General features: G+C 33.6%; 1 protein-coding gene across 1 annotated transcript; it reads right to left on the bottom strand.

Moving 5' to 3' along the window:
- Positions 1-19,487: 19,487 nt before the first annotated feature.
- Positions 19,488-20,349, bottom strand: K441DRAFT_679071 (glycosyltransferase family 34 protein; the record flags this gene model as incomplete). The annotated part of the gene is made up of 2 exons (XM_067651219.1): positions 19,488-20,172; positions 20,234-20,349. The coding sequence occupies 2 exons, from the start codon at positions 20,347-20,349 to the stop codon at positions 19,488-19,490; spliced, it is 801 nt and encodes a 266-aa protein (XP_067501642.1).
- Positions 20,350-23,452: the final 3,103 nt, after the last annotated feature.

Genomic DNA, 23,452 nt, shown 5'->3' with positions numbered 1-23,452 from the left:
ACAACCACTTGAGAGACGATACGCGATCGCTCCTACTAAGGCCCGTTGATCGTGTCGCGTTTGCTAAGGAGAACCCTTCCTACCAAGGCCCTGGGAACTTAAAGAACCGACTCCTACTAAGGCTTCGTTCGGTTCGCGTCCACTACGTAAATTAATACCCAGTACGACCTCTTTACTGAGCGCCAGTACACCCTACAACCCAGTAGCGTTAGCAGCACCCCCTATAATCCCGATACTGTCTGCTACCTTGCAGATCTGCCACGTCGAAAATTACATTAACCACTTGACACGTAAGATTACTACAAACACCACGATTAACGCCAGTTATGTCCAATACAGGAATCCAATGTCCGAACTGGGCCAACGGGATTACCCTAACCAGCGAGACTACTGCAGAAGACGTTACCAACTATATTAATTTCAAAATTAATGAGTATACTAGCTATAACTTTAAAGACAAAAGCTTATGGGATTCATACCAAGAGGACTTTGATAATTTTGAGGTATAAATATTTAAGGACGCTAATAGGTCTGCAATTAAAAGACTTAAATAACTGCTCCGATGTAATGGAGTATGGGTCTTTAACAAAAAGAGCAAGTTAGTACCACAAGCACTATACAACGTCGCTCATGAGGACGACCGTATGGAATGGTTAGATACAGAAATCAAGCTATATATTAACAACGAAGGACCCTTTAATTCGTATGCTATTAACCGTCGTCTCAAATTACGCCCACTTGCCACTACCCCTAGGACACCTTAACCACCTGTTGCACCTACACCCTAGTAAGCTGCTCCGTCTACACAAGCTCCGCCTGCGTAAGCTCTGTCCGCACAAACTCCGTCCACACAAGCTCTGCCCGCGCAAGCTCCGTCCACATAAGCTCCGCCCGCGCAAGCTCCGTCCACACAAGCTTCGTCCGCGCAATCTCTGTCTACGCAAGCTCCGCCCACGCAAGCCCCATCTGCATAAGCCCCGTCCGCGTAAGCTCCGCCCGTGCAAGCTCCGCTAGCTTTACCCTCTCCCTTAACTAAAGCTAAGGATCTACGGCAGCCAAGCTCGTACAAACCTCCGTAACCTGCCCAGCGACAGTACAACTCAGCCCCAGCTATCTTAAATGACCTTCCTCCTACAGCTGAGCTCCCCTTGCCTATAAACGTTACGGCTCCCCCTACCTATAATCCCGACACCGTCTGCTGCCTCCCCTACAGATCTGCCACGTCGAAAATTACGTTAATAGCGCGCCCTAAACGCCAGCGTGCTCCTCCCCCCCCTACGGCCTTTGCAAGCCACGAATACTACGTCAATAAAGTCTATATATTAGTGGTTTTACGCACAAAGAAAGAACTGCCAGTGTTGGAATATATAGATAGAGTCTACCGACTAAACGATTGTACCGTTACGCCTGTAGTCCGTCTAAGCTGGCACCGTACTGCTATATACTTCTCCTTTATACTTTCTTACCTTCTTTCCTTTTTGTAAATGTTGCTAGTGTCTGTACGAGCGAGTAGAATTTAGAGGAGCAATTACGTGAGGCAACTACGTGAGCTAAGCGAGCTCAGGAACCCCTTAAATTCCACCTATCTATGTACAATAGAAAGAACACGAATGAATCAAAGAACCTGTTACCTTATATTGCAATTGCAGTACCCCCCCGGGTGATACCGACAGTAAGATTATACTATCTCCGTATTCTTGCTGTTTAAAAAAGGGGTTAGTTTATATTATATTAGCGAACCCATCTTCACAACAACTATCCTCTTATTTAAAGTACACTAAAGCGAATATTTATTTGTTCTATAATATTTGCTTTATCTCTAATACTAAATATACGCGACCTATTACTCTTAATAGTCATCTAGTTCCCTAATTAATTTATCTTAGGGTCTTATATTTAATCTACTACTACGCAGCTAGATAGTAAATTATCTTAAGTACTTACTAAGTTAAAACGTTTTTATAATATAGAGCAGAAGGCTTTTAAAGCCCATATTACGGCATCTGCTTAATTACTCCGTCTTTAAATTTTTTATAAAAAGGTTTATTTTAAGGAGTAGAAACTTATAGAATAAGGTTTATAGGAACTTAGTAATAAAAGAACGGATTCTCTTTTAGCTGAGAAGGAAATAGATCTAAGTAGCTCGGCAACTGCTCTTCTTAAGTCCCCCTTAGGTAACTTATTTTTTAGCAATCCCTTTTTATTAATACTACCTAACCTAATCTCTTCTAATACTTTTATACCTTTTCTATAGCGTTCTTTAAATTCCCTAATAGCTCCTAGGTAGTCTTATTATAGCCTATTTACTTAACCTTATACTATATTTTATTATTAATATCCTTATAACTAATAATCTTTAAAACTTACTATATATCTTCTTTTTATCCTTTATATATATCTGCTTTATAAACCAGCGGCTTAATATTCCTATATACTAGCTTTAGTATTACAATATACTATATAGGATAGATCTTAATTTTAGCTAGTAGGTTTAATTTAAATATAACTAGTAAAATCCTTTACTTAATTTTAAAAGGTCTTAGTCTAACATAGTTTAACTTCTTACTTAGTTATTAACTCTTAAAATTTTTATATAGTAGCTATACTTTATCTCCTTCCTTAAGATCTAGTCTCTTAAATCTCTTAGCATTATAGTACCTTTTTATTCTCTCTTATACTTTTTTTACTAATTCTATAAGGTCTATATAAAGATTTATTAGTGTCTTTATTCTTTCTTTAGCTATACTACTTATTTTCTTTACTTACTATAGTAACAATAATATCCTTAGCTTATATCTATAATTTGCCTTAAATAGTAATATGCCTATTCCTTCTTATAGTGTTATATTATATATAAACTATATAACTAGTAATAATAATACCTTATTATTCTATATGTAATTAATATAGTGTCTTAGATACTGCTTTAGTATCTAATTTAATCTTTTTATTTAACCGTCTGTCTGCTGATAATATATAGTAAAAGTTACTACTCTAACTCCTTATTCCGCTAAGAATACCTCCTAAAATACTACTATAAATCTTAAATCTCTATCNAATATAATNTTNCTTAATNCTCNNTNTNTTATAAANACTTCTTTAATATAGATTNTAGCGACATCTTTTACTAATATCTCTTCTATATATGCTATAAAGTATCCCTACTTTATAAGCTTATCTATTATTACTAAGATTATATTATAATTTTATCCAGTAATAAAATCTTTTAATTTTAGTAACTTAATAATAAAGTCCTATAATATAACCTCTTATAGTCTCTCTAGTATTTTAATAGGTTATAGCCCTCCATATAGCTTATGCCTTATTAGTTTATTTCTTTAGCAATCTAGATATTCCTTTATAACTTTTTATACTAAGCCCTAGATTCTATTAATAATGTACTTCTTCTAGAGTCTTAATACTAAGCCTATAGCTCTATTATATCCCTAGGTTATTCCCTTATAGAAATCCTCTATAAAGTGTTCTGCTATGCTTTTTAGGATATACTTTACCTCTTTATACTTATATAATACTTTTTCTTCTAGATATTCTAGCTATTCTTTTAGCTATACTTTAAAGATCCTTTATACTTAAAAGCTTTTTAGTAACTTATAAACTCTATCTAGTTCCCCTTAAGTTATTATAATTTTTAGATAATTATACCTAATTAGTCCGTCTATATCTTTTTGCAATAAAGCCCCTAATGGCTTTTTATTATTTTATAGTTTAGCCTTTTTACTTAGAGCATCTGCCCGTATATTGTCTGTACCTTTAGTATACTAAATCTTAAAATAGTATTTTATAAGTATCTCTACCCATCTAATCTATCTTTAGTTAAGTTCCTTTATTATTAGGAATTCTATTAGGTTTTTATAATCCGTCTTAACTATAAATAGTTTTTCTATACCTTATAAGAACGCTCTTTATTTCTTTAATATTATAACTATACCTAATAACTTCTTATTATAGATGTTATAGTTTAACTTTAGTGGTATTATCTTCCGACTATAGTATACTACTAGGTGCTATCTATCTAGATATTTCTATATAAAGTATGCCCCTAGTATATAGTCTAATATATCCATTTCTATAACTATTTCTAGTCCTAGTTAATAGATTTTAAGAATTAGCTCTTAGGTAAACAATTTTTTAACTTTCTTAAATAGGTCTCTTTATTCCTCTCCCTATACCTATAGTTTTTCTTTCTTTATTAGTTATATAAATAGTTTAATATCCTTTAATTATTACGCTATAAACCTTCTACAGTAATTATAAAACCTTAAGAATAATCTTAACTATGTAACGTTCTTTAGTTTTTACTAATTTACTATAGCCTTAATCTTTTTTAGATCTATACTAAGTTAGCCTAGTTTAATAATAAATCTAATAAAATTAGTCTTCCTAGTAAAGAACTTGCATTTTTTAATTACTACTAGCATCTATTCTTTTTATAGTCTCTTTAAAACTTATTTAATATATTCTCTATACTCTTCCTTATTTATTAAGTAAATAATAATATTATTAAGATATGCTATAATAAATTTATCTAAGTGTTCTCCTAATATATTATTAATACGCTTTTAAAATGTTGCTAGTGCGTTTATAAGCCCGAATTGTATAACTAATAGTTTATATAGTTCTTCCTTTAACCTAAAAGCTGCTTTCTATTTATTGCCTTCTTTAATCCTAATCTAATAGTACGCCCATCTCAAATCTATCTTTATAAAGATTTATATATTACCTATCCTATCTTAAATTTCGCTAATTAAGGGTAAAGGATACCTATCCTTCCTAATAATACTATTTAACTATCTATAGTCGATACATAGCCTTAGTTTACTATTCTTCTTTAGTATAAATAGTACTAGATAACCTACTAATGACTATAATAGTCTAATATATCCCTTTTATAAGTTTTCCTAGATAAACTCTTTTAATACTCTACCTTCTTTTTTAGTAAGCTTATAGATTAAAAAGAACCTTAAACTTATTCCCAGTTCTAATTCTATTTTATAGTCCTATACTATATATTTTAATAGCTTCTCGCTTTTTAGTAACTATAGTTTCTTACCATACTTATAGTATTTCTTTAGTATATAGCTTAGCCCTTTTTCCGTTTCTTTATAGATTGCCCCTACTTAATACTATACTAACTTAGCTTATTATTACATCTTACGTTATTAAGTATTTCTAATATTAACCTAACCTATAATTAAGGTATTCTTAATACTGCCTTATTATTCCCTAATAGTAATATATTAAAAGATATCTCGATTTATCTCCCTTTAATAGTTAGCTAAATAGGTCCGGTTTTAAGATTAATAATCCCTCCTCTATAGGCTATTAGATCCCCTAAAATTATAACTAATAAGTAAGGGTGCTCCTTTTTCCCATATAGTAATCCTATTTTTTTAACTACTGCTAATAAGATGTGGTTCCTTATTACTTTACTATCTATTAATGCCTTAAACTGTTAATCTTACTACTTAACTTATAGGTTTAGGTATTGTCCTTAAGTTCCTTTAAGGGTTTAACACTCTACTACTAGTTCCCTCTAGTTCTATAAACCTCTACTTTTTCTAACTATTAGCTACTTAATTCTACTTATACTTAGTCTCGCTTTAACTAATACTTAGTTTATTTTTTATTTTTAATATATTATAAATACGTATTCTCTAGGCACTCCTACTACTATTATTTATCTAGGTATTCTTCTATAAGGAATCTTCCTGGCTAAAGTATTAAGTCCTCTTAGCGCTATACTTCTACTAGGTGCTAATTATATATATACTTAATATTTCTATATTTCGCCTTATCCGGTATCTAATATATCCTTACTAAGTACTTCTAGTTCTTATCTTTAGGTGCTCTATATATATTATATATATTATCTATATATACAATCCATACCAATATATAATATACTTAGTATCTTAGGTTAACTCTTAGCTTATCTTTGTCCTTAAGTTTAAACCTTTTTTATATTAATTTAAGCATTATAACTTTATTTGCAAGTACTAAGATTTACCTTTTACTTCTTTAGTCCTCTAATTACTCCTTTAGATCTTTTAATATTATAATTAAGGCTCCTTTAATGTAACTTATAGCCTTTTCTATAATTAGGTGGTCTTAGACAACCTTTTTATTCAGCTATATATAGAAATCTTCCCACTTATCATTATGTCGTTATCTATACTACTTTTAGTATAACCCCTTAAGTATATACGGCTTGTCCATAAGAAAGTATCTTCTTATTACTATATTATAACAGCCTTTAGTATGTCGTTTTTTAAACCTAGTTAGAATCCTTAAATCCTCTTCTTATTCTAGTTTAATAAGCTACTTAGCTTTTAGTGTGCCTATCCTAGGCCTATTAGTAATTCTTTATATAGGTACTTTATCCCTTATATGGCTTAGTATACTAAATCTTTTATCTAGTTTCTAATCTTGCTATAAGGTAATTCTTACTCTAAATTTCTCTATAGTTTCTTTTTTTTCGCGTCTTATCCCTTAACCCGTCAAGGCCCTTAGCGTAAGTGGTCCGTGCGAAACATTGTTCTTAACGAAGTCAAAGGCTTCGTATTTCTGAGAACGGCTGCTTAATTCAACTGGTTTGATTGGTGAGCTCTTATCGATACCGTAAGGACCAATTTTGACGAGTTAAGGGATAAGTGGATCCTTAAAGTCTTTTTACTTCTTAATCTTATTAATAGTCCTTATTTATGTCTTAAAGTCTTAGTTCTATAGGATTTTTAATCCTAAGCTTGCTTTTATTTTAAGCTTTACTCCTACCTTAGTCTAACTAGGCTTAGGTATTCTTATCTCGTCTTAAGAGTCTTATACCTATAGGAAACTCTATCCTAAGCTTATTTATATATCTTTAAACTAAGCTACTACCCTACTATATTAGTTTCTATCCGTTATAGGTCCTTAGGTATACCTTATCTTATCTTAAAAATCTTAAGCCTTTGGCCTTTTGCCTTTATTAAGTAATAGATTAACACTAGTAGTTATCTACTTACTTAATCTCTGTAAAATACTCTCCCTTTTATTTTAACATGCGGATCGTTAGTACCCCCCAACGAAAATTTTGACCCGAGTTTATGATTAATAAGCCGATTAATTAACCCAAAGCTTTAATTTAGAGCCTTATTGTATAGAGCTTAATTAACATATACTAGTAGGTATGGTTTTGTTTCGTAAATCCTATACCTTTGTCATGCTTCGCAGTAGGGGTAAGCTTTAGGCAGAGCCTTGTGTAGAGACTTATGCAGAGCTTTAATAGAGCCTTATATAGAGCTTTAGTAGAGCCTCGTGCGGAGCTTTGTGTAGAGCCTTGCGCAGAGCCACGTACAGACATGCAGACGTGCAAACGTGCAGCCGTTTGTTCTGGCGATTAATTGTAGAGACATTTATAGAGACGATTGTATAGGCAATTGTATAGGCAATTATATAGGCGTTTAATTNATCGTTTGTACGGGCNTTTNTATNGGCAATTAATTNATTNATTAATTNTATNNACGTTTGTAGAGCTNTGCGTAAAGCCNTGCATANAGCCATTTGTAGAGCCGTTCGTATAGGCATTTATATAGGCAATTAATCGATTAATCGACTAATTATATGGGCGTTTGTACGGGCGATTGTATAGACGTTTNTAGAGCCGTTATAGAGCNGTTTNTGTAGACGATTATAGAGCCTTCCTAGTATATCAGTGCTGCATGTTAGTAGAGCTTTGAGCTCAAGGGGGAGACCCCCTTGGACCCCCCCTGGGGACTGCGTGCTCTATTTACCGCGTGGGCAGGGCTCTTGCAGAGGCTTTGGTAGAGTGTTNGGTAGAGCTTTTACAGAGCTCTGTGCAGAGCTTCGGTAGAGCTTCGTGCAGAGCTTTGGTGGAGCTTCGTGCAGAGCTTCGGTAGAGCTTCGTGCAGAACTTTGGCAGAGCTTCGTGTAGAGCTTCGTGTAGAGCTTCGGTAGAGCTTCGTGCAGAGCCTTGTGCAGAGCCACATGCAGGCGTTCGCACGGGCGATTAACTGCAGAGACGTTTGTAGAGACGATTGTATAGGCAATTGCATGGGACGTTTGATTGATCGATTGTATGGGTGTTCGATCGATCGATTGATTGTATGGGCGTTCGTACGGGTGATTGTGCAGACGTTCGTAGAGCCGTTTGTAGAGTCGTTCGTGTAGACGATTATAGAGCCTTCCTAGTATATCAGTGCTGCGTGTTAGTAGAGCTTTAGAGCTCCATATTAAGCTTCGAGTAGAGCTTCGAGTAAAGCTTCGAGTAAAGCTTCGAGTAGGGTTTTAAGCTCAAGGGGGAGACCCCCTTGGACCCCCCCTGCGCACTGCGTGCTCCATTCACTGCGTGGGCAGAGCTCTTGCAGAGGCTTTGGTAGAGGCTTTGGTAGAGCTTTTAGTAGAGCTTTTGCAGAGCTTCGTACGGAGGTTCGTGCAGAGCTTTTGTAGAGCTTTAGTAGAGCTCCATGTAGAGCTTTAATAGAGCTTCGAGTAGAGCTTCGAGTAGAGCTTCGAGCAGAGCTTTATATAGGCGTTCGTGTAGGCGTTCGTGTAGGCGTTCGTATAGACGTTTGTAGAGACAATCGTATAGATGTTCGTACGGACGATTGTATGGGCGATTGTAGATGTTCGTAGAGACGTTTATACGGGCGTCTGATTGATTATATAGGCGTTTAATCGATTGATTGTATAGACGTTTAATTGATCGATCGTATGGGCGTTCGTATGGGCGATTGTGTAGACGTTTGTAGAGCTGTTTGTAGAGCCGTTTGTACGGACGATTGTATGGGCAATTGTAGAGCCGTCGTAGAGGTGTTTGTAGAGATGTTTGTAGAGACGATTATAAGACTTCCTAGTATATTAGTGCTGCGTGTTAGTGGAGATTTAGAGCTTCGTATAGGGCATTGAGCAGAGCTTCGAGTAGAGCTTTAAGGGGAGATCCCTTGGACCCCCCTGCGCACTTCGTGTTCTATTTCACTACGTGGCTAGTACACTGGGTGGGTAGAGGTGTTGCAAAGCCTTTAGTAGAGCTTTTGGTAGAGCTTGGTGCAGAGCCCTTGCAGAGCTTTTGGTGTTTTGAAGTTCGTCACGTGGATTCTGCCACAACTTACCGCGCGCAACATTTTTTGAACCAACCAAAAGCTGGCTTGGCAAAGTTTGAAATCCAGGACCCGAAAATATAGACCACTCGTACCTCGGGTCAATAAAGCGATAGATATTATATCTAGTAGGGTCTTAATCCCTACTAATATTCCCTATTCTGTAGTGGAATTATCCTTTACCTCTTTTATAATATCTTTAAGGTCTATATACTCTTAATAAGCTACCCTTATTACCTTATTATTACTAAATATTTCGCCTATATTAAATTTATTATCCTTAATATCCGATCTATAAACTAGTTTATTAGTTCCCCTATATTTTAAGAATTTTAGCTCCTATAGCTAATAGCTTACACTATACTTAGCGTCTTTATAAATTTAGTATACATTATTATAATAAAACGCAAAACTTTTAATTAAATATTCTTTTATTCCTTATAGTATACTATTATCCCTCTATACGTATATATCTTCTACTAATCTAGTTCCCTTTATTATATAGTAACTCTAACTATCTTTATAATCCCTTATAAAGTAACCTTATTTTCTATAATTTATATAAGCTTTATTTTTAAACTATTAACTTTATTATAAAGTTCGCCTAAACGTCTTTTACTATTAAGATCCCTAGTTTAGCCTCTACTCCTTAGTTCTATAATTACTAGATCCTTAACTTTTAGGTTTTTATGGTTTTTTACTCCATCTCTTATAGGCTTCTTTAGTACTACTTAAGTCTATTAGCTTTGCGCTATACTATAGTTTCTAACTTAGCTTTAGTTATTATATACTCTGCGCCTTATATAACTATAAAACTCTATCTTAGCTTCTTTTAGCCTATTCCCTTTAGTAGATCTAATTATTAATCTTAATTACTTAATCTATTAACTCCTATAAGGTATCCGCATCTTCTATTAAAATAATTATATTTTAGACTTTAGCCTTAAGTCCTTATTTATACTATACTATAAGCGCCTTATTATTCTACTTAACTTATATAACTAATATCTGGAACTGCGTTATATACTTAATTACTAAGGTTTATTATATAATATTTTAGAGTTTTCTTTCCGCTATAGTTACTACCTTTAGGTCTTTAAATATTTATATAAGTTATTCTATAAACCTTTCCTAGCTTAAGAATATAAACTACACCTTTTAGTTAGTAGTTGTTATTTCGTTTACTTATATTTCTATAAGGTAAGGCTTAAACTACTTAAGTGCCCTTCTTAATAGGAATAGTCCTATATATACTATTCGATCTATAGGTATTAGTAGCTTCGCTCCTTTTTATATAACCTTAAAGTATATTTATATAAGAAATCCTTTAAGCTTTAATCTTTCTCCTAAGTACTTCTTAATTAATAGTAACTTAATCTTTACCGCTTTTATCCTATTAACCCTTTCTTTTAGCGCCGTATTATTTGTTATTAATTAGTTAACTATCTCTTATAATTATCTAACCGTTATAGGTTGCTATAAGTTAGTATCTACTATATTAGTATCGCCTCCTAACCTTAAAGTAGTTGCCGCTATTAATAGCGTTATAGTAGCTGCTTTTAGTAGCATGTTATTTAACTTTTTATATTTAATACTATAACTAGGTAGTAATTATATAACGGAACCTTATAGCAAGTACTACGGTTGTTATAAACGCTTTAAGTACAATATTATAACTACTTAGAGAAGAGTCGGAAGAAGCTAGTTGGTTAATTTAGGCACGGTCCAGGATGGAGCCGATAGAGCTATATAACGAGGAATAGTAACTAAGGTCACGTAGGGTGATCTGTATAATCTATAGGATCTATATAATCCGTAATAGAGTAGATAGAGTATACGTATATTACGTATAAGAAGGATTTCTTAGGAGTACGGTTATGTATTTAAAGGACTACAGTCCCTACCTAGATAGTTCCTTCCTTGTAGTAATTCTTAAAATACAATTAAAGTTAATCTATTAGGCAACCACTCCACCAGTTATTATTACGTTGTTAACTTTAACTTGCTTTACCTATACACTTAGCCTAATAATAAGCCCACCATAGTTCCTGCTATAAGGTTCCGTTATATAATCACTACCTAGTTATAGTATAAGTGCAGAAAGTTAAACAATATACCACCAAAAACAGCCACCACAACGCTATTGACGGCGGTAACTACTTTAAGGTCAGCGGACACTAGTATAGTAGATACTGACTTATAACAACCTATAACAGTTAGATAATTATAAGAGGTAATTAACTAGCTAATAATAAATAATACGGCGCTAGAAGAAAAGGTTAATAGGATAGAAGTAGTAAGGGTTAAGCTACTATTAATTAAGAGATTCTTAGGAGAAAGATTAAAGCTTAAGGGATTCCTTACATAAATGCACTTTAAAGTTACATAAAAAGGAGCCAAGCTACCAATACCTATAGATTAAATAGCCTATATAGGACTATTCCTATTAGGGAGAGCACTTAAGTAGTTTAAGCTATATTTTACGGAGATATAGGCAAACAGAATAACGACCACTAATTAGGAGGTGCAATTTATATTCTTAAGCTGGGAAGGGTTTATAGAGCGACTTATATAAATATTTAGAGACCTAGAGGCAGTAACTATAGTAGAAAGAAAACTCTAAGATATTACGTAATAAACCTTAGCAATTAAGTATACAATATAGTTCCAGACGTTAGCGATATAAGTAAAGTAGAATAACAAGGCGCTTATAGTATAGTATAAGTAAGGACTTAAGGCTAAAGTCTAAGACGCGATTATCCTAATAGAAGATGCGGACACCCTAAGGGATTTAATAAATTAGGCGATTAAAATTAATAATTAGATTTACTAAAGGGAACAGGCTAAGAGAGGTTAGGATAGAGTTCTATAGTTATATAAGGCGTAGAGTACGCATTAACTAAAGCTAAGCTAGAAACTATAGTATAGCGCAGAGCTAATAGACCTAAGTAGTACTAAAGAAGCCTATAAAAGATAGAGTAAGAAACTATAGAAACCTAAAGGTTAAGGATTTAGTAATTATANGACTAAGGAGCAAAGGCTAAACTAGGGATCTTAGTAGCAGAAGACGTTTAGGCAGACTTTATAGCAAAGTTAATAGTTTAAAGATAGAGCTTGCATAAATTGTAGGAAATAGAGTTATTTTATAAGGGATTGCAAAGATGGTTAGAGTTACTATATAATAAAGGAAATAAGACTAACGGCAGAAGATATATATATATAGAGGGATAATAGTATACTACGAGGAACAAAGGAATATTTAATTAGAAGTTTTATGTTTTATTATAATAACGTATACTAAATTTATAAAGACGCTAAGTATAGCGCAAGCTATTAGCTATAGGAGCCGAAATCTATAGCGTATAGAGGAACTAATAAACTAGTTTATAGATTAGATATTAAGGATAATAAATTTAATATAGGCGAAACATTTTATAATAATAAGGTAATAAAGGCAGCTTACTAGGAGCACGTAGACCTTAGAGATGTTATACTAGAGGTAGAGGATAATTCTACTACAGAATAAGGAATATTAGTAGGGATTAAGACCCCGCTAGATATAATATCTATCACTTTATAAGATGTAAGAGAAGTAAAATAGTAAACCACTTTGGCACTTAATAAAGGTAAAAAGCTAAAAGCTTAAGATTTTTAAGATAAGATAAGGTAGACCTAAGGGCCCATAATGGATAGAAACTAATAGAGTAGGGCAGTAGCTTAGTTTAAAGATATATAAATAAGCTCGGGACAGAGTTTCTTATAGGTATAAGACTCTTAAAACAAGATAAGTAAGATTTAAGATTTTTAAAATAAGATAAGAATACCTAATAAGCCTAGTTAGACTAAGGTAGGAGTAAAGCTTAAGTTAGAAGCAAGCTTAGGATTAAGAATTCTATAGAACTAAGACTTTAAAACACAAATAAGGACCATTAATTAGATTAGAGAATCTGCGGTATAAATAGCAACTAGATTAGGAGATAGATATATAAACCTAGAGGACTTACTAGGAGAACACAGTGTTTAGCCTAAAGATTAAAAAGTTAATACTAAGATTAGGAAGTAAGAAGACTTTAAGGATCTACTTACAAGACGCGAAAAAAAAGAAACTATAGAGGAATTTAGAGCAAGAATCGCCTTATAGCAAGAATAGAAACTAGATAAGAGATCTAGTATATTAGGACGTATAAGGGATAAAGTACCTATATAAAGAATTACTAATAGGCCTAGGGTAGGCATACTAAGAGCTAAGTAGCTTATTAAACTAAAATAAAAAGAGGATCTAGAAATTCTAACTAGGTTTAAGGAGCGTTACACTAAAAGGTATTATAACGCAGTAATAAGAAGATACTTCCTTACGGATAAGCCGTATATACTCTAGTAGCTATACTAAAAGTAGTATAGGCAAAGGCATAATAATAAGTAGGAAGATTTTTACATATAGTTAAACGAAAGAGTTATTTAGGACTACCTAATTATGGAAAAAGCAATAAGTTATATTAAGGGAGCCTTAATTATAATATTAAGAGATCTAAAGAAGCGTTTAGAGGACTAGAGAAGTAAGAGACGTATCTTAGTACCTACAAATAAAGTTATAACGTTTAGATTAATATAATAAAGGTTTAAACTTAAGGATAAAGATAAACTAAGAGTTAACCTAAAACACTAAGCATACTATATGTTATTGTGGATTGCGTATATAGATAATACGTATAACATATACAGAGCACCTAAGGATAAGCATTAAAAATATCCTATAAGAATATATTAGATAACCAAGGAATAAAAGTACCGGAATGCTAAGTATATATATAGCTAGCATCTAGTAGAAGTTTAGGAGTTAGGAGACTTAATACTTTAGCTAGAAAGATTTCTTATAGAAGAATACCTAGACGGATAACAGTGGTGGGAATGCCTAGAGAATACGTGTTTATAGTATATTAAAGATAAAAAGCGAACTAAGTATTAGCTAAAGGTAGACTAAGTATAAATAGGATTAAGCAGCTAATAGTTAGGAAAAGTAGAGGCCTATAGAACTAGAAGGAGCTAGTAGTAAAGCCTTAGACCCTTAAAGGAATTTAAAAATAATACCTAAATTTACAAGTTAAATAGCAAGATTAGTAGTTTGAAGCTTTAATAGATAGTAGAGCAATAAGGAACTACATCTTACTAGCAGCGGTTAAGAGGATGGGATTACTATATAGGAAGAAGGAGTACCCTTACCTATTAGTAATAATTTTAGGAGATCTAATAGCCTACGGGGGAGGTATTATTAACCTTAAAACAAGACCTATTTAGCTAACCATTAAAGAGAAATAGATTAAGATGTCTTTTAATATATTACTATTAGGGAATAATAAGGCAGTATTAGGAATGCCTTAGTTATAGGAATATAACCTAAGGATTAATTGGGTTATAGGTTAAGTTAATATTAGGGATACTTAATAACATAAGATGCAACAATAAGCTAAGTTAGTATAGTACTAAGTAGGGGCGACCTACGAAGAAATGGAAAAAGGACTAAGTTATATACTAAAGAGATACTATAAATATAGCAAAAAACTATAGTTACTAAAGAGTGAAAAGCTATTAGAATATATAGTATGGGACTATAAAATAGAGTTAGAACTAGAAATAAGTCTAAAGTTCTTTCTAATCTATAAGCTTACTAAAGAAGAAGGTAGAGCACTAAAAGAGTTTATCTAGGAAAACCTATAAAAGGGATATATTAGACCATTATAGTTATTAGTAGGTTATCTAGTACTGTTCGTACCAAAGAAGAATAATAAACTACGGCTGTGTATTAACTATAGATAGTTAAACAGCATTACTAGAAAGGATAGGTATCTTTTACCTTTAATTAGCGAAATTTAAGATAGGATAGGTAATACGTAAATCTTTATAAAGATAGATCTAAGATAGGCGTACCATTAGATTAGGATTAAAAAAGGCGACAAATAAAAGGCAGCCTTTAGGTTAAAGGAAGGACTATATAAACTATTAGTTATATAATTCGGGCTTATAAACATACTAGCAACGTTCTAGAAGTATATTAATAATGTATTAGAAGAACACTTAGATAAATTTGTTATGGTATACCTTAATAATATTATTATCTACTTAATAAGTAAGGAAGAGCATGGGGAATACGTTAAGTGGGTCTTAAAGAAACTACAAGAAGAATAGATACTAGTAGTAATTAAGAAATACGAGTTCTTTACTAAGAAGACAGATTTCGTCGGATTTATTATTAAACTAGGCCAGCTTAGTATAGATTTAAAGAAGATTAAGGCTATAGTAAATTGGTAAGAACTAGAAAACGTTATATAGTTAAAATCGTTCCTAAGGTTTTGTAATTACTATAGAAGGTTTATAGCGCAATAGTTAAAGGACATTAAGCCATTTACGCGATTAATAAAGAAAGAAGAACTATAGGTATAGGGAGAGGAATAGTAAGAACTTTTTAAGAAAGTTAAGGGGTTGTTTACCTAGAAGCTAGTTTTTAAAATCTATTAACTAGGATTAGAGACGGTTGTAGAAATAGATATATTAGACTATATATTAGGGGCATACTTTATATAGAAATATTAAGATAGATAGCACCTAGTGGTATACTATAGTCGAAAGATAACACTACTAGAGTTAAACTATAATATTTATAATAAGGAGTTATTAGGTATAGTTATAGCACTAAAAAAATAAAGAGTATTCTTATAAGGCATAGAGAAACTATTTATAGTTAAGACGGATTATAAGAACCTAATAGGATTCCTAATAATAAAGAAACTTAACTAAAGATAGGTTAGATAGGCAGAGATGCTTATAAAATACTATTTTAAAATTTAGTATATTAAAGGTATAGACAACACATAAGCAGATACTCTAAGTTAGAAAGCTAAACTATAAAACGATAAAAAGCTATTAGGGGCTTTACTGCGAAAAGACATAGACGGATTAATTAGGTATAATTATCTAAAGATTATAGTAACTTAGGAAATTAAGGAACTAGGAAGAGTCTATAAAACACTAAAAAGCTTTTAGGTATAAAGAATTTTAAAAATATAGCTAGAAAATTTATAGACGGATATATATAAGAATTAAGAAGTAAAGTATATCCTAAGAAGCATAGCAGAGCATTTTATAGAAGATTTCTATAAGGGAATGACTTAAGGATATAATAGAGCTATAGGCTTAGTATTAAGACTCTAAGAGGAGTATATTATTAATGGAATCTAAGAACTAGTATAGAAAGTTATAAAAAAATATTTAGATTACTAAAGAAATAAACTAATAAGGCATAAGCTATATAGAGGGCTATAACCTATTAAAATACCAGAGAGACTATAAAAGGTTATATTATAGGACTTTATTATTAAGTTACTAAGGTTAAGAGACCCTATTACCGGATAAAATTATAATATAATCTTAGTAATAGTAGATAAGCTTATAAAGTAGGGATACTTTATAGCGTATATAGAAGAGATATTAGTAGAAGATGTTGCTAGAATCTATATTAAAGAAATATTTATAAGATATAGAGTACTAAGCAAAATTATATCGGATAGAGATCTAAGATTTATAACAGTATTTTAGGAGGTGTTTTTAGCGGAATAAGGAATTAGAGCAGCAACTTTTACCGCATATTATCTATAAACAGACAGTTAAACGGAAAGATTAAATTAGACACTAGAGTAGTATTTAAGGCACTATATTAATTACGCGCAGAATAATTAGGTATCGCTATTACTAGTTATATAGTTTGTATATAATATAACACCTTAAGAAGGAATAGGCATATTACTATTTAAGGCAAATTACGGGTATAAGCTAAGAACATCGTTATTACTACGGTAAGTAAAGAAAACGAGTAATATAGCTAAAGAAAGAATAAAGACGTTAATAAATCTTTATATAGACCTTATAGAATTAGTAAAGAAAGTATTAAAAAAAATAAAAAAGTACTATAATGCTAAGAGATCTAAGGGACTAGATCTTAAGGAGGGAGATAAAGTATAGCTACTACATAAAAATTTTAAGAGTTAACGACTAAGTAAGAAGTTAAACTATATTAGATTAGGACCTTTTAAAATTATATAAAGGATTTCACTAGTTATATTTAAGTTAGACCTACTAGCTAAAATAAAGATCTACCCTATATAGTATATCGCAATGCTAGAGCTAGCACGTAGGAATATTAAGCTATTAGTTTATAAAGCAAACACATATAGAGGATAGGAAGAAGATAAATAGTAAGTTTTAAGGATTATTAGTTATAAGGATATTAACGATAAAATATAGTATAAGGTTAAGTAAATAGGCTATACTAAGACTACTTAGGAGCTATTAGAGAATTTAAAAAATGCTATAGGAAAGGTATAGGAGTATTAAAAGAAATTAGGTTAGGCAGTATTAATAAAGAAGGATCGCTAAAAAATAAGTCACCTAAGGGGGACCTAAGAAGAGTAGTTGCCGAACTACTCGGATCTATTTCCTTCTTTATTAAAAAAAATCCGTTCTTTTATTACTAAGTTCCTATAGACCCTATTCTATAAGTTTCTACTCCTTAAAACGCACCTTCTTACGAACCTTTTTAAGACGGATTAACTAAGCGGACGCCGCAAGATGAGACTTAAGGGCCCATTACTAAGCATTGGCAGCCTCCTATTTAGCGTCCTAAGAACGGCGTAGTTCCGCTAAAGTAACAAACAGCTTATTATCTAGCTGCGTAGCAGTAAATTAAATATAAAACCCTAAGATAAATTAATTAGGGAACTAGACGACTATTAAAAGTAATAGGTTGTATATATTTAGTATTAGAGATAGAGTGAACATTATAGAACGAATAAATATTTACTTTAGTGCACTTTAAATAAGAGGACGGTTGTTATAAGGATGGGTTTACTAACGTAATATAGACTAACCCCTCTTTTAAACAGTAAGAATATAGAGACGGTATAATCTTACTAAGAGATAATATTATAGCGACAGTGCGAGTATAACGAGCAGTTAAGGAGGAAGAAATTGCTTTAGGTATAATAAGCAATAATATTAACTAAATTAATTAGATAGATATTATACCTCTAGTAAATAACCTAGAGATATTTAGGATCTTTAAGGACGAAGATGGTAAGGAGGGAGATAGTGTTATAAACGCTTTAAGTATAATATTATAACTACTTAGAGAAGAGTTAGAAGAAGCTAGTTAGTTAATTTAGGTATAGTTTAGGATAAAGCTAATAGAGCTATATAACGAGGAATAGTAACTAAGGTTATATAGGGTGATCTATATAATCTATAGGATCTATATAATCCGTAATAGAGTAGATAGAGTATACGTATATTATATATAAGAAGGATTTCTTAAGAGTATAGTTGTGTATTTAAAGGACTACAGTCCCTACCTAGATAGTTCCTTCCTTATAGTAATTCTTAGAATATAATTAGAGTTAATCTATTAGGCAACCACTCCACTAGTTATTATTACGTTATTAACTTTAACTTACTTTACCTATATACCTAGCCTAATAATAAGCCCACCGTAGTTCCTGCTATAAGGTTTCGTTATAATGGTAGGCTTATTAATAGGCTAGGTATATAGGTAATATAAATTAAAGTTAATAATATAATAATAACTAGTAAAGTAGTTACCTAATAGATTAACTCTAATTATATTCTAAGAATTACTATAAGGAGGAATTATCTAGGTAGGGACTAAGGGTCCTTAAATACATAACCGTACTCTTATAAAATCCTCTTTATACATAATATACGTATTATACGTATTATACGTACGTTCCCCTTGTATACTACGTACGCTACGTACAACTTCATATAACTTTAGTTACTATTCCTTATCATATAGCTCTATCGGCTCCATCCTAGACCGTGCCTAAATTAACTAACTAGCTTCTTCTGACTCTTCTCTAAGTAGTTATAACATTGTACTTAAAGCGTCCGTAACAAGGAGTTAGGATTGTATTTAAGGACCTATATAGTCCCTAGCTAGATAGCTCTCTTATTATAGTAAATCTTAGAATCAATACTTAGTAATCTATTAGATATACTAAGTAACCTAGCCACTGACCGTTTATGTATATATCCTATATCCTATCTAATACGTAGACCGAAAGTTCGCAGCCATAGCGATCATTCCCCCTCTTCATCAACTTCGTCATGAACATGCGAAATTGAAGCACAGAAAGGACAGATAAATGGAACGCTAAATGTACTTAAGCAAAATACATTGGCTTGGTGTTTGACAGATTTTTCCTAAACACTCAATATGGTATCACCCGCAACGCCGGCCTAATGCAAAACTCGCTCGTCAATGCCAATTATTCACGCTTGAAACATTATCTTTCGTAATTAGTGGTACTACTGAGGCATATAATTCCTCAACTCCATAACCGCCTCCTCAATCTTTTGTTGGTCAAACGCCTCTGTGGCAATGACCTCCTTTAGATAAGAAATAGCATTGTTCAGTTCATCAGCGGCGTCATCTTTCAACTCATTGACTTTTGTTTCTGCGTCGTGTAAAACTCCTCTAGCATTCCGGACAAAGGTCCAATATTGGTCGATTTCAGATTGGTAAGATGTGTCACCAACAGATCTTTCCCACTTCTTCGGGTGTGATTGCAGTTCCGCAAGCCAATCTGACATACCCTTCCATCGGGACCCTTCAAGACCGCCTGGGAATTGAACGAGGAGGTCCCCGCTTCTACCCTCGAATCCTTCCCGTGTTTGGAGAGTGTTGAACCAGGTACGCGGTTGGTAGAGGGCGCCAGGGCGGAAGTTTTCTTCGTCTAGAATGTATTTAAGGGAGGTCTCGTCCATGTTATAACCTAGGTCGATAGTGGGGTCGAACATTGGCAACGCCATTGCCTTTACCAAGAGCCTGACTGACCAGGGTGATACCCTTAGGAAAAAAGCACCGACATTCAACCCATGTGTGGTTTTGCTGCCGAGGAAGTTGACATGCTTGAATTGTTCGTCCGGGGGTGGGAGGAATATCTTGAGCGGGATTTGCGGGTTAATTAGAATATTGTTTGCATCCACCCACCTGAAACAGTCCAACGTTAGCACGTTTGGTCTTTCGTGGTCTCGTTCTAATATATGCCTACAATATCCACTCAATTCGCTCATCCGCCGGTTTTGCCAACTCTTGCACCACAAGTGACAGAAGATATGCATATTTATTCCAGTATCCGTTCGTAACACCCCTTCTCAGCACATGCATACTATAGCCGTGAATCTCATTATGCCGCTTATGGCTCTCAAACGCTCACTCATAGATATCGTTCTGGGGTCCGTAGAGCATAGACGCTTTCGAAATATAGGGCCCTTTCTTAACTTTTAGAACCGTTTTGCTCACACCTAGACTCGATGTACTCGAGGAGAGGAACCGAAAAGCAGAGAATAAAATGAGGACGACTATAACAGCGAAAGCAACGCCGCGGTACTTTCGTAAGTTAGGTTTCATCTTCGGGGGCTTTCGGAGGGGAGAATCGCATACTGTCGCAGGTCAAGGAGTTAGCCATAATTCTAACACTCCTTTCCTTTATGGGAAAGCAGGAGCCGGCGTCAAGAGAGGGAAACGAGGAAGCTTTTTTTGTTCCGGATCTAGACTCACCCTTATTCAAAACAAGCATCTTACAGATTGACCTCTAACGAGATGCGCTGGATCCCACGCGCGGTCCTGGTGATGAGAGCTTGCACTCGATATTAATATGTACAGGTGTGAAGGGTCTTTGAAGCCGTGGCTTGCTCATAAAGGGCCTGATGAGTGGTTGCGCCGCCTTGAGAGAAACAAACAAATATGCGACGCTGATAAAGGCTTAGGCCTTGTTTGGCTACTTTTTTCTACCTGTTCGATTCCACCGTTTCGACTACTAAAATTCGACCTGTTCGAATCTTTGACGCCGAATAGCTCCAATTGTAAGCGCCACTAGTTGATACCTTACAGGGGTGTAGAATGAACAGGTGGATGTCTATCGTTTAGTAGAATCGCCGTAAGGGACCTATTCGAGCCGCTCCTTGGCGAACGGACGAAAAGGTGATAAGGTATCGTAGGTAGAGGACGCCAAAAAGGTCCTATTAGATCCTTATCAATACCATTAACTTCTCCCTTAATTACACACCTATCGTGATAGCCAACTACCTTGCCTCTGTTAGCACCCCTCCTATAACTAGCGTACCGAGTATAACGTCCTCTACCTCTGCCTCTACCTCTGCCTCTACCTCTACCGAGCTAATATTAATATCTGGTGTATTGGAGCCTATAAAGAAGCTAACGGCGAAGTAAGGGAGGGCAAATACGGCGAAGGATAGTAGATCTGATACTGCGACTGCTGGATCTCCTCTAAAGCCTGCCAAGAAGACGCGGAAGAAGAAGGTAGTAATAGAGGACGCTGATTTGGGCAAGAAGCCTAGTAGGTTAATATAGTTAGAGGCCTCAACTAAAGCCTTTTTGGAGTACTTATAATTACTTATAAGGGTAGGGAAGGAGATAAACAGTGCGACGTTTAAAGTTACCGCCTATGCCGACTTTATTGGCTATATTAAGACTAAATTAGGCTAGAATATTAGCCTTAGGCAGTATATAAATAAGTATAATATGCTTAAGGCTACCTGGCGTAAATGGGAGGCCTATATTAACACGTATTTTAGATAGGGCCGTTATAAGGTTACTGATGTTCCATGGATGGATAAGGAAGGCGTTATAGATACCTACTTCTTTAAGCACGTTTAAAGGAGGCCTTTTAGGAAGCGGAAACCTGCCTTTTTTAGCTAGCTAGATAAGTTGCTTACTGGTAAAATAGCTAGTGGCCATATAGCCGCATTAATTGATGACGCACTAGATGAGGTGTTAGAGTGGAACTGCTAAAACGAGGACTCTAATATATCTAATATTAACGCTAAATATGAGGATAAGGATGAGGATATTATGGACCTAAATAAGCTATATAGAACAGTTAAACCTAGCCTATCTGGCACGCTAATAGAGGGCTAGAGCCTAACTCCCTTACCTACTCCTTTATCTAATATATTAACGCCTTTAACTCCCTTACGTTCCTTATCTATGGCTTCCTTAGAGTCTTCTTTGTTAAGCTAATTGCGCTCCTATATAGTAGGAAAGAAGCCTTATAATACCTAAAAGGTAAAGGATCTGGACCTTATAAGGCGTTTAATAAGGAACGCTGCCAAAGCGGCTAGTAGAGGCCGTTTAAAGCCGTTAATAGTGGCAGAGTCTTTAAGCGAGAGTATTAATAAAGTAATAGCGGCGCTTAGTTTTTTTAGGGTAACGCTATTAGTAATACAGAGTTTGTTTATTAAAAGGGCAGTAAGTAGCTTTATAAAAGAGTTTTACTACCTATCTACCGTTAATTAGCAATTAGTTCTAAAAGGCTTTAAGGTTAAAAGTAGGACCTATATCTTTAATTTACTTACTAGTAAAGCTTAGGAAGGGTATATAAAATAGCTTATAACTAATATAAGGCGGCAGCAGGCGTTTTTTAATTAATTTAGGTTAGTAGAGGAGAGATTTAAGCTTAGTGGTAAGTTAGAGGCTTAATTTAATAAGGATTTTAGGTTAGATTAATAGAGAAGGCTAGTTATATAGATAAGCTGTAATCAAGTTATCTATTATAACTTTTTTATTAATGGTGTTATATATTATTTTACTGCTCTAAATACTCTATTTATAGATTAATTACTTCTGCAGCTTTTTAAGGCAACTATTATAATATAAAAGATATTAACAATACCCTACTAAAGCTTTATATTAACTTCTTTATCTATACTATAATATTATACTCTCTAGCAGCTAGAACCTCACTATATTACTCCTATATTGCAGTAGCAATATCACTACGCCGCTATATTATATTATAGTAATCCTTGCTTAAAATATCCTTATCTTTCTTATTTTCCTTATTACTACTTTTATATCTAGAGTCCTTATCCTATAGGTTCCACCTAATCTAGTTTAAGAAGTTATAAACCGCCGTTATTGCCCACACAATCTTAATCTACGTTTTAATTAAATAGCCTTTTTAGGGCTTATTAAATATAAGGAATCGCGCCTTTAGAATACTAAACGCCCGTTTAATTATATTCCTTAGCTATATATAGCGTAAGTTAAATAGCTTATACTTATCCTTTGGCCTCTAAGCCGCTTTGGCTTATTCTTTTAGGTAATATTAAACCTTTTAATATGGTATAAGCAGTATAGGATCCTTTTAAGCGTATCCGGCGTTAGCTAGGTAGTATTTTTTTAGTAGTATTTTAAACCCTTAATCCTTCGCGTAACTAAGCACCTAACTATTATATACAGATCCTTC

This window comes from Cenococcum geophilum (genome assembly GCF_001692895.1).
Source record: "Cenococcum geophilum 1.58 unplaced genomic scaffold K441scaffold_33, whole genome shotgun sequence".
In the NCBI taxonomy this organism is placed as follows: Eukaryota; Fungi; Ascomycota; class Dothideomycetes; order Gloniales; family Gloniaceae; genus Cenococcum; species Cenococcum geophilum.
Note: the sequence above shows the minus strand (reverse complement) of the source record. Positions and strands in the feature narration are given on the sequence as shown.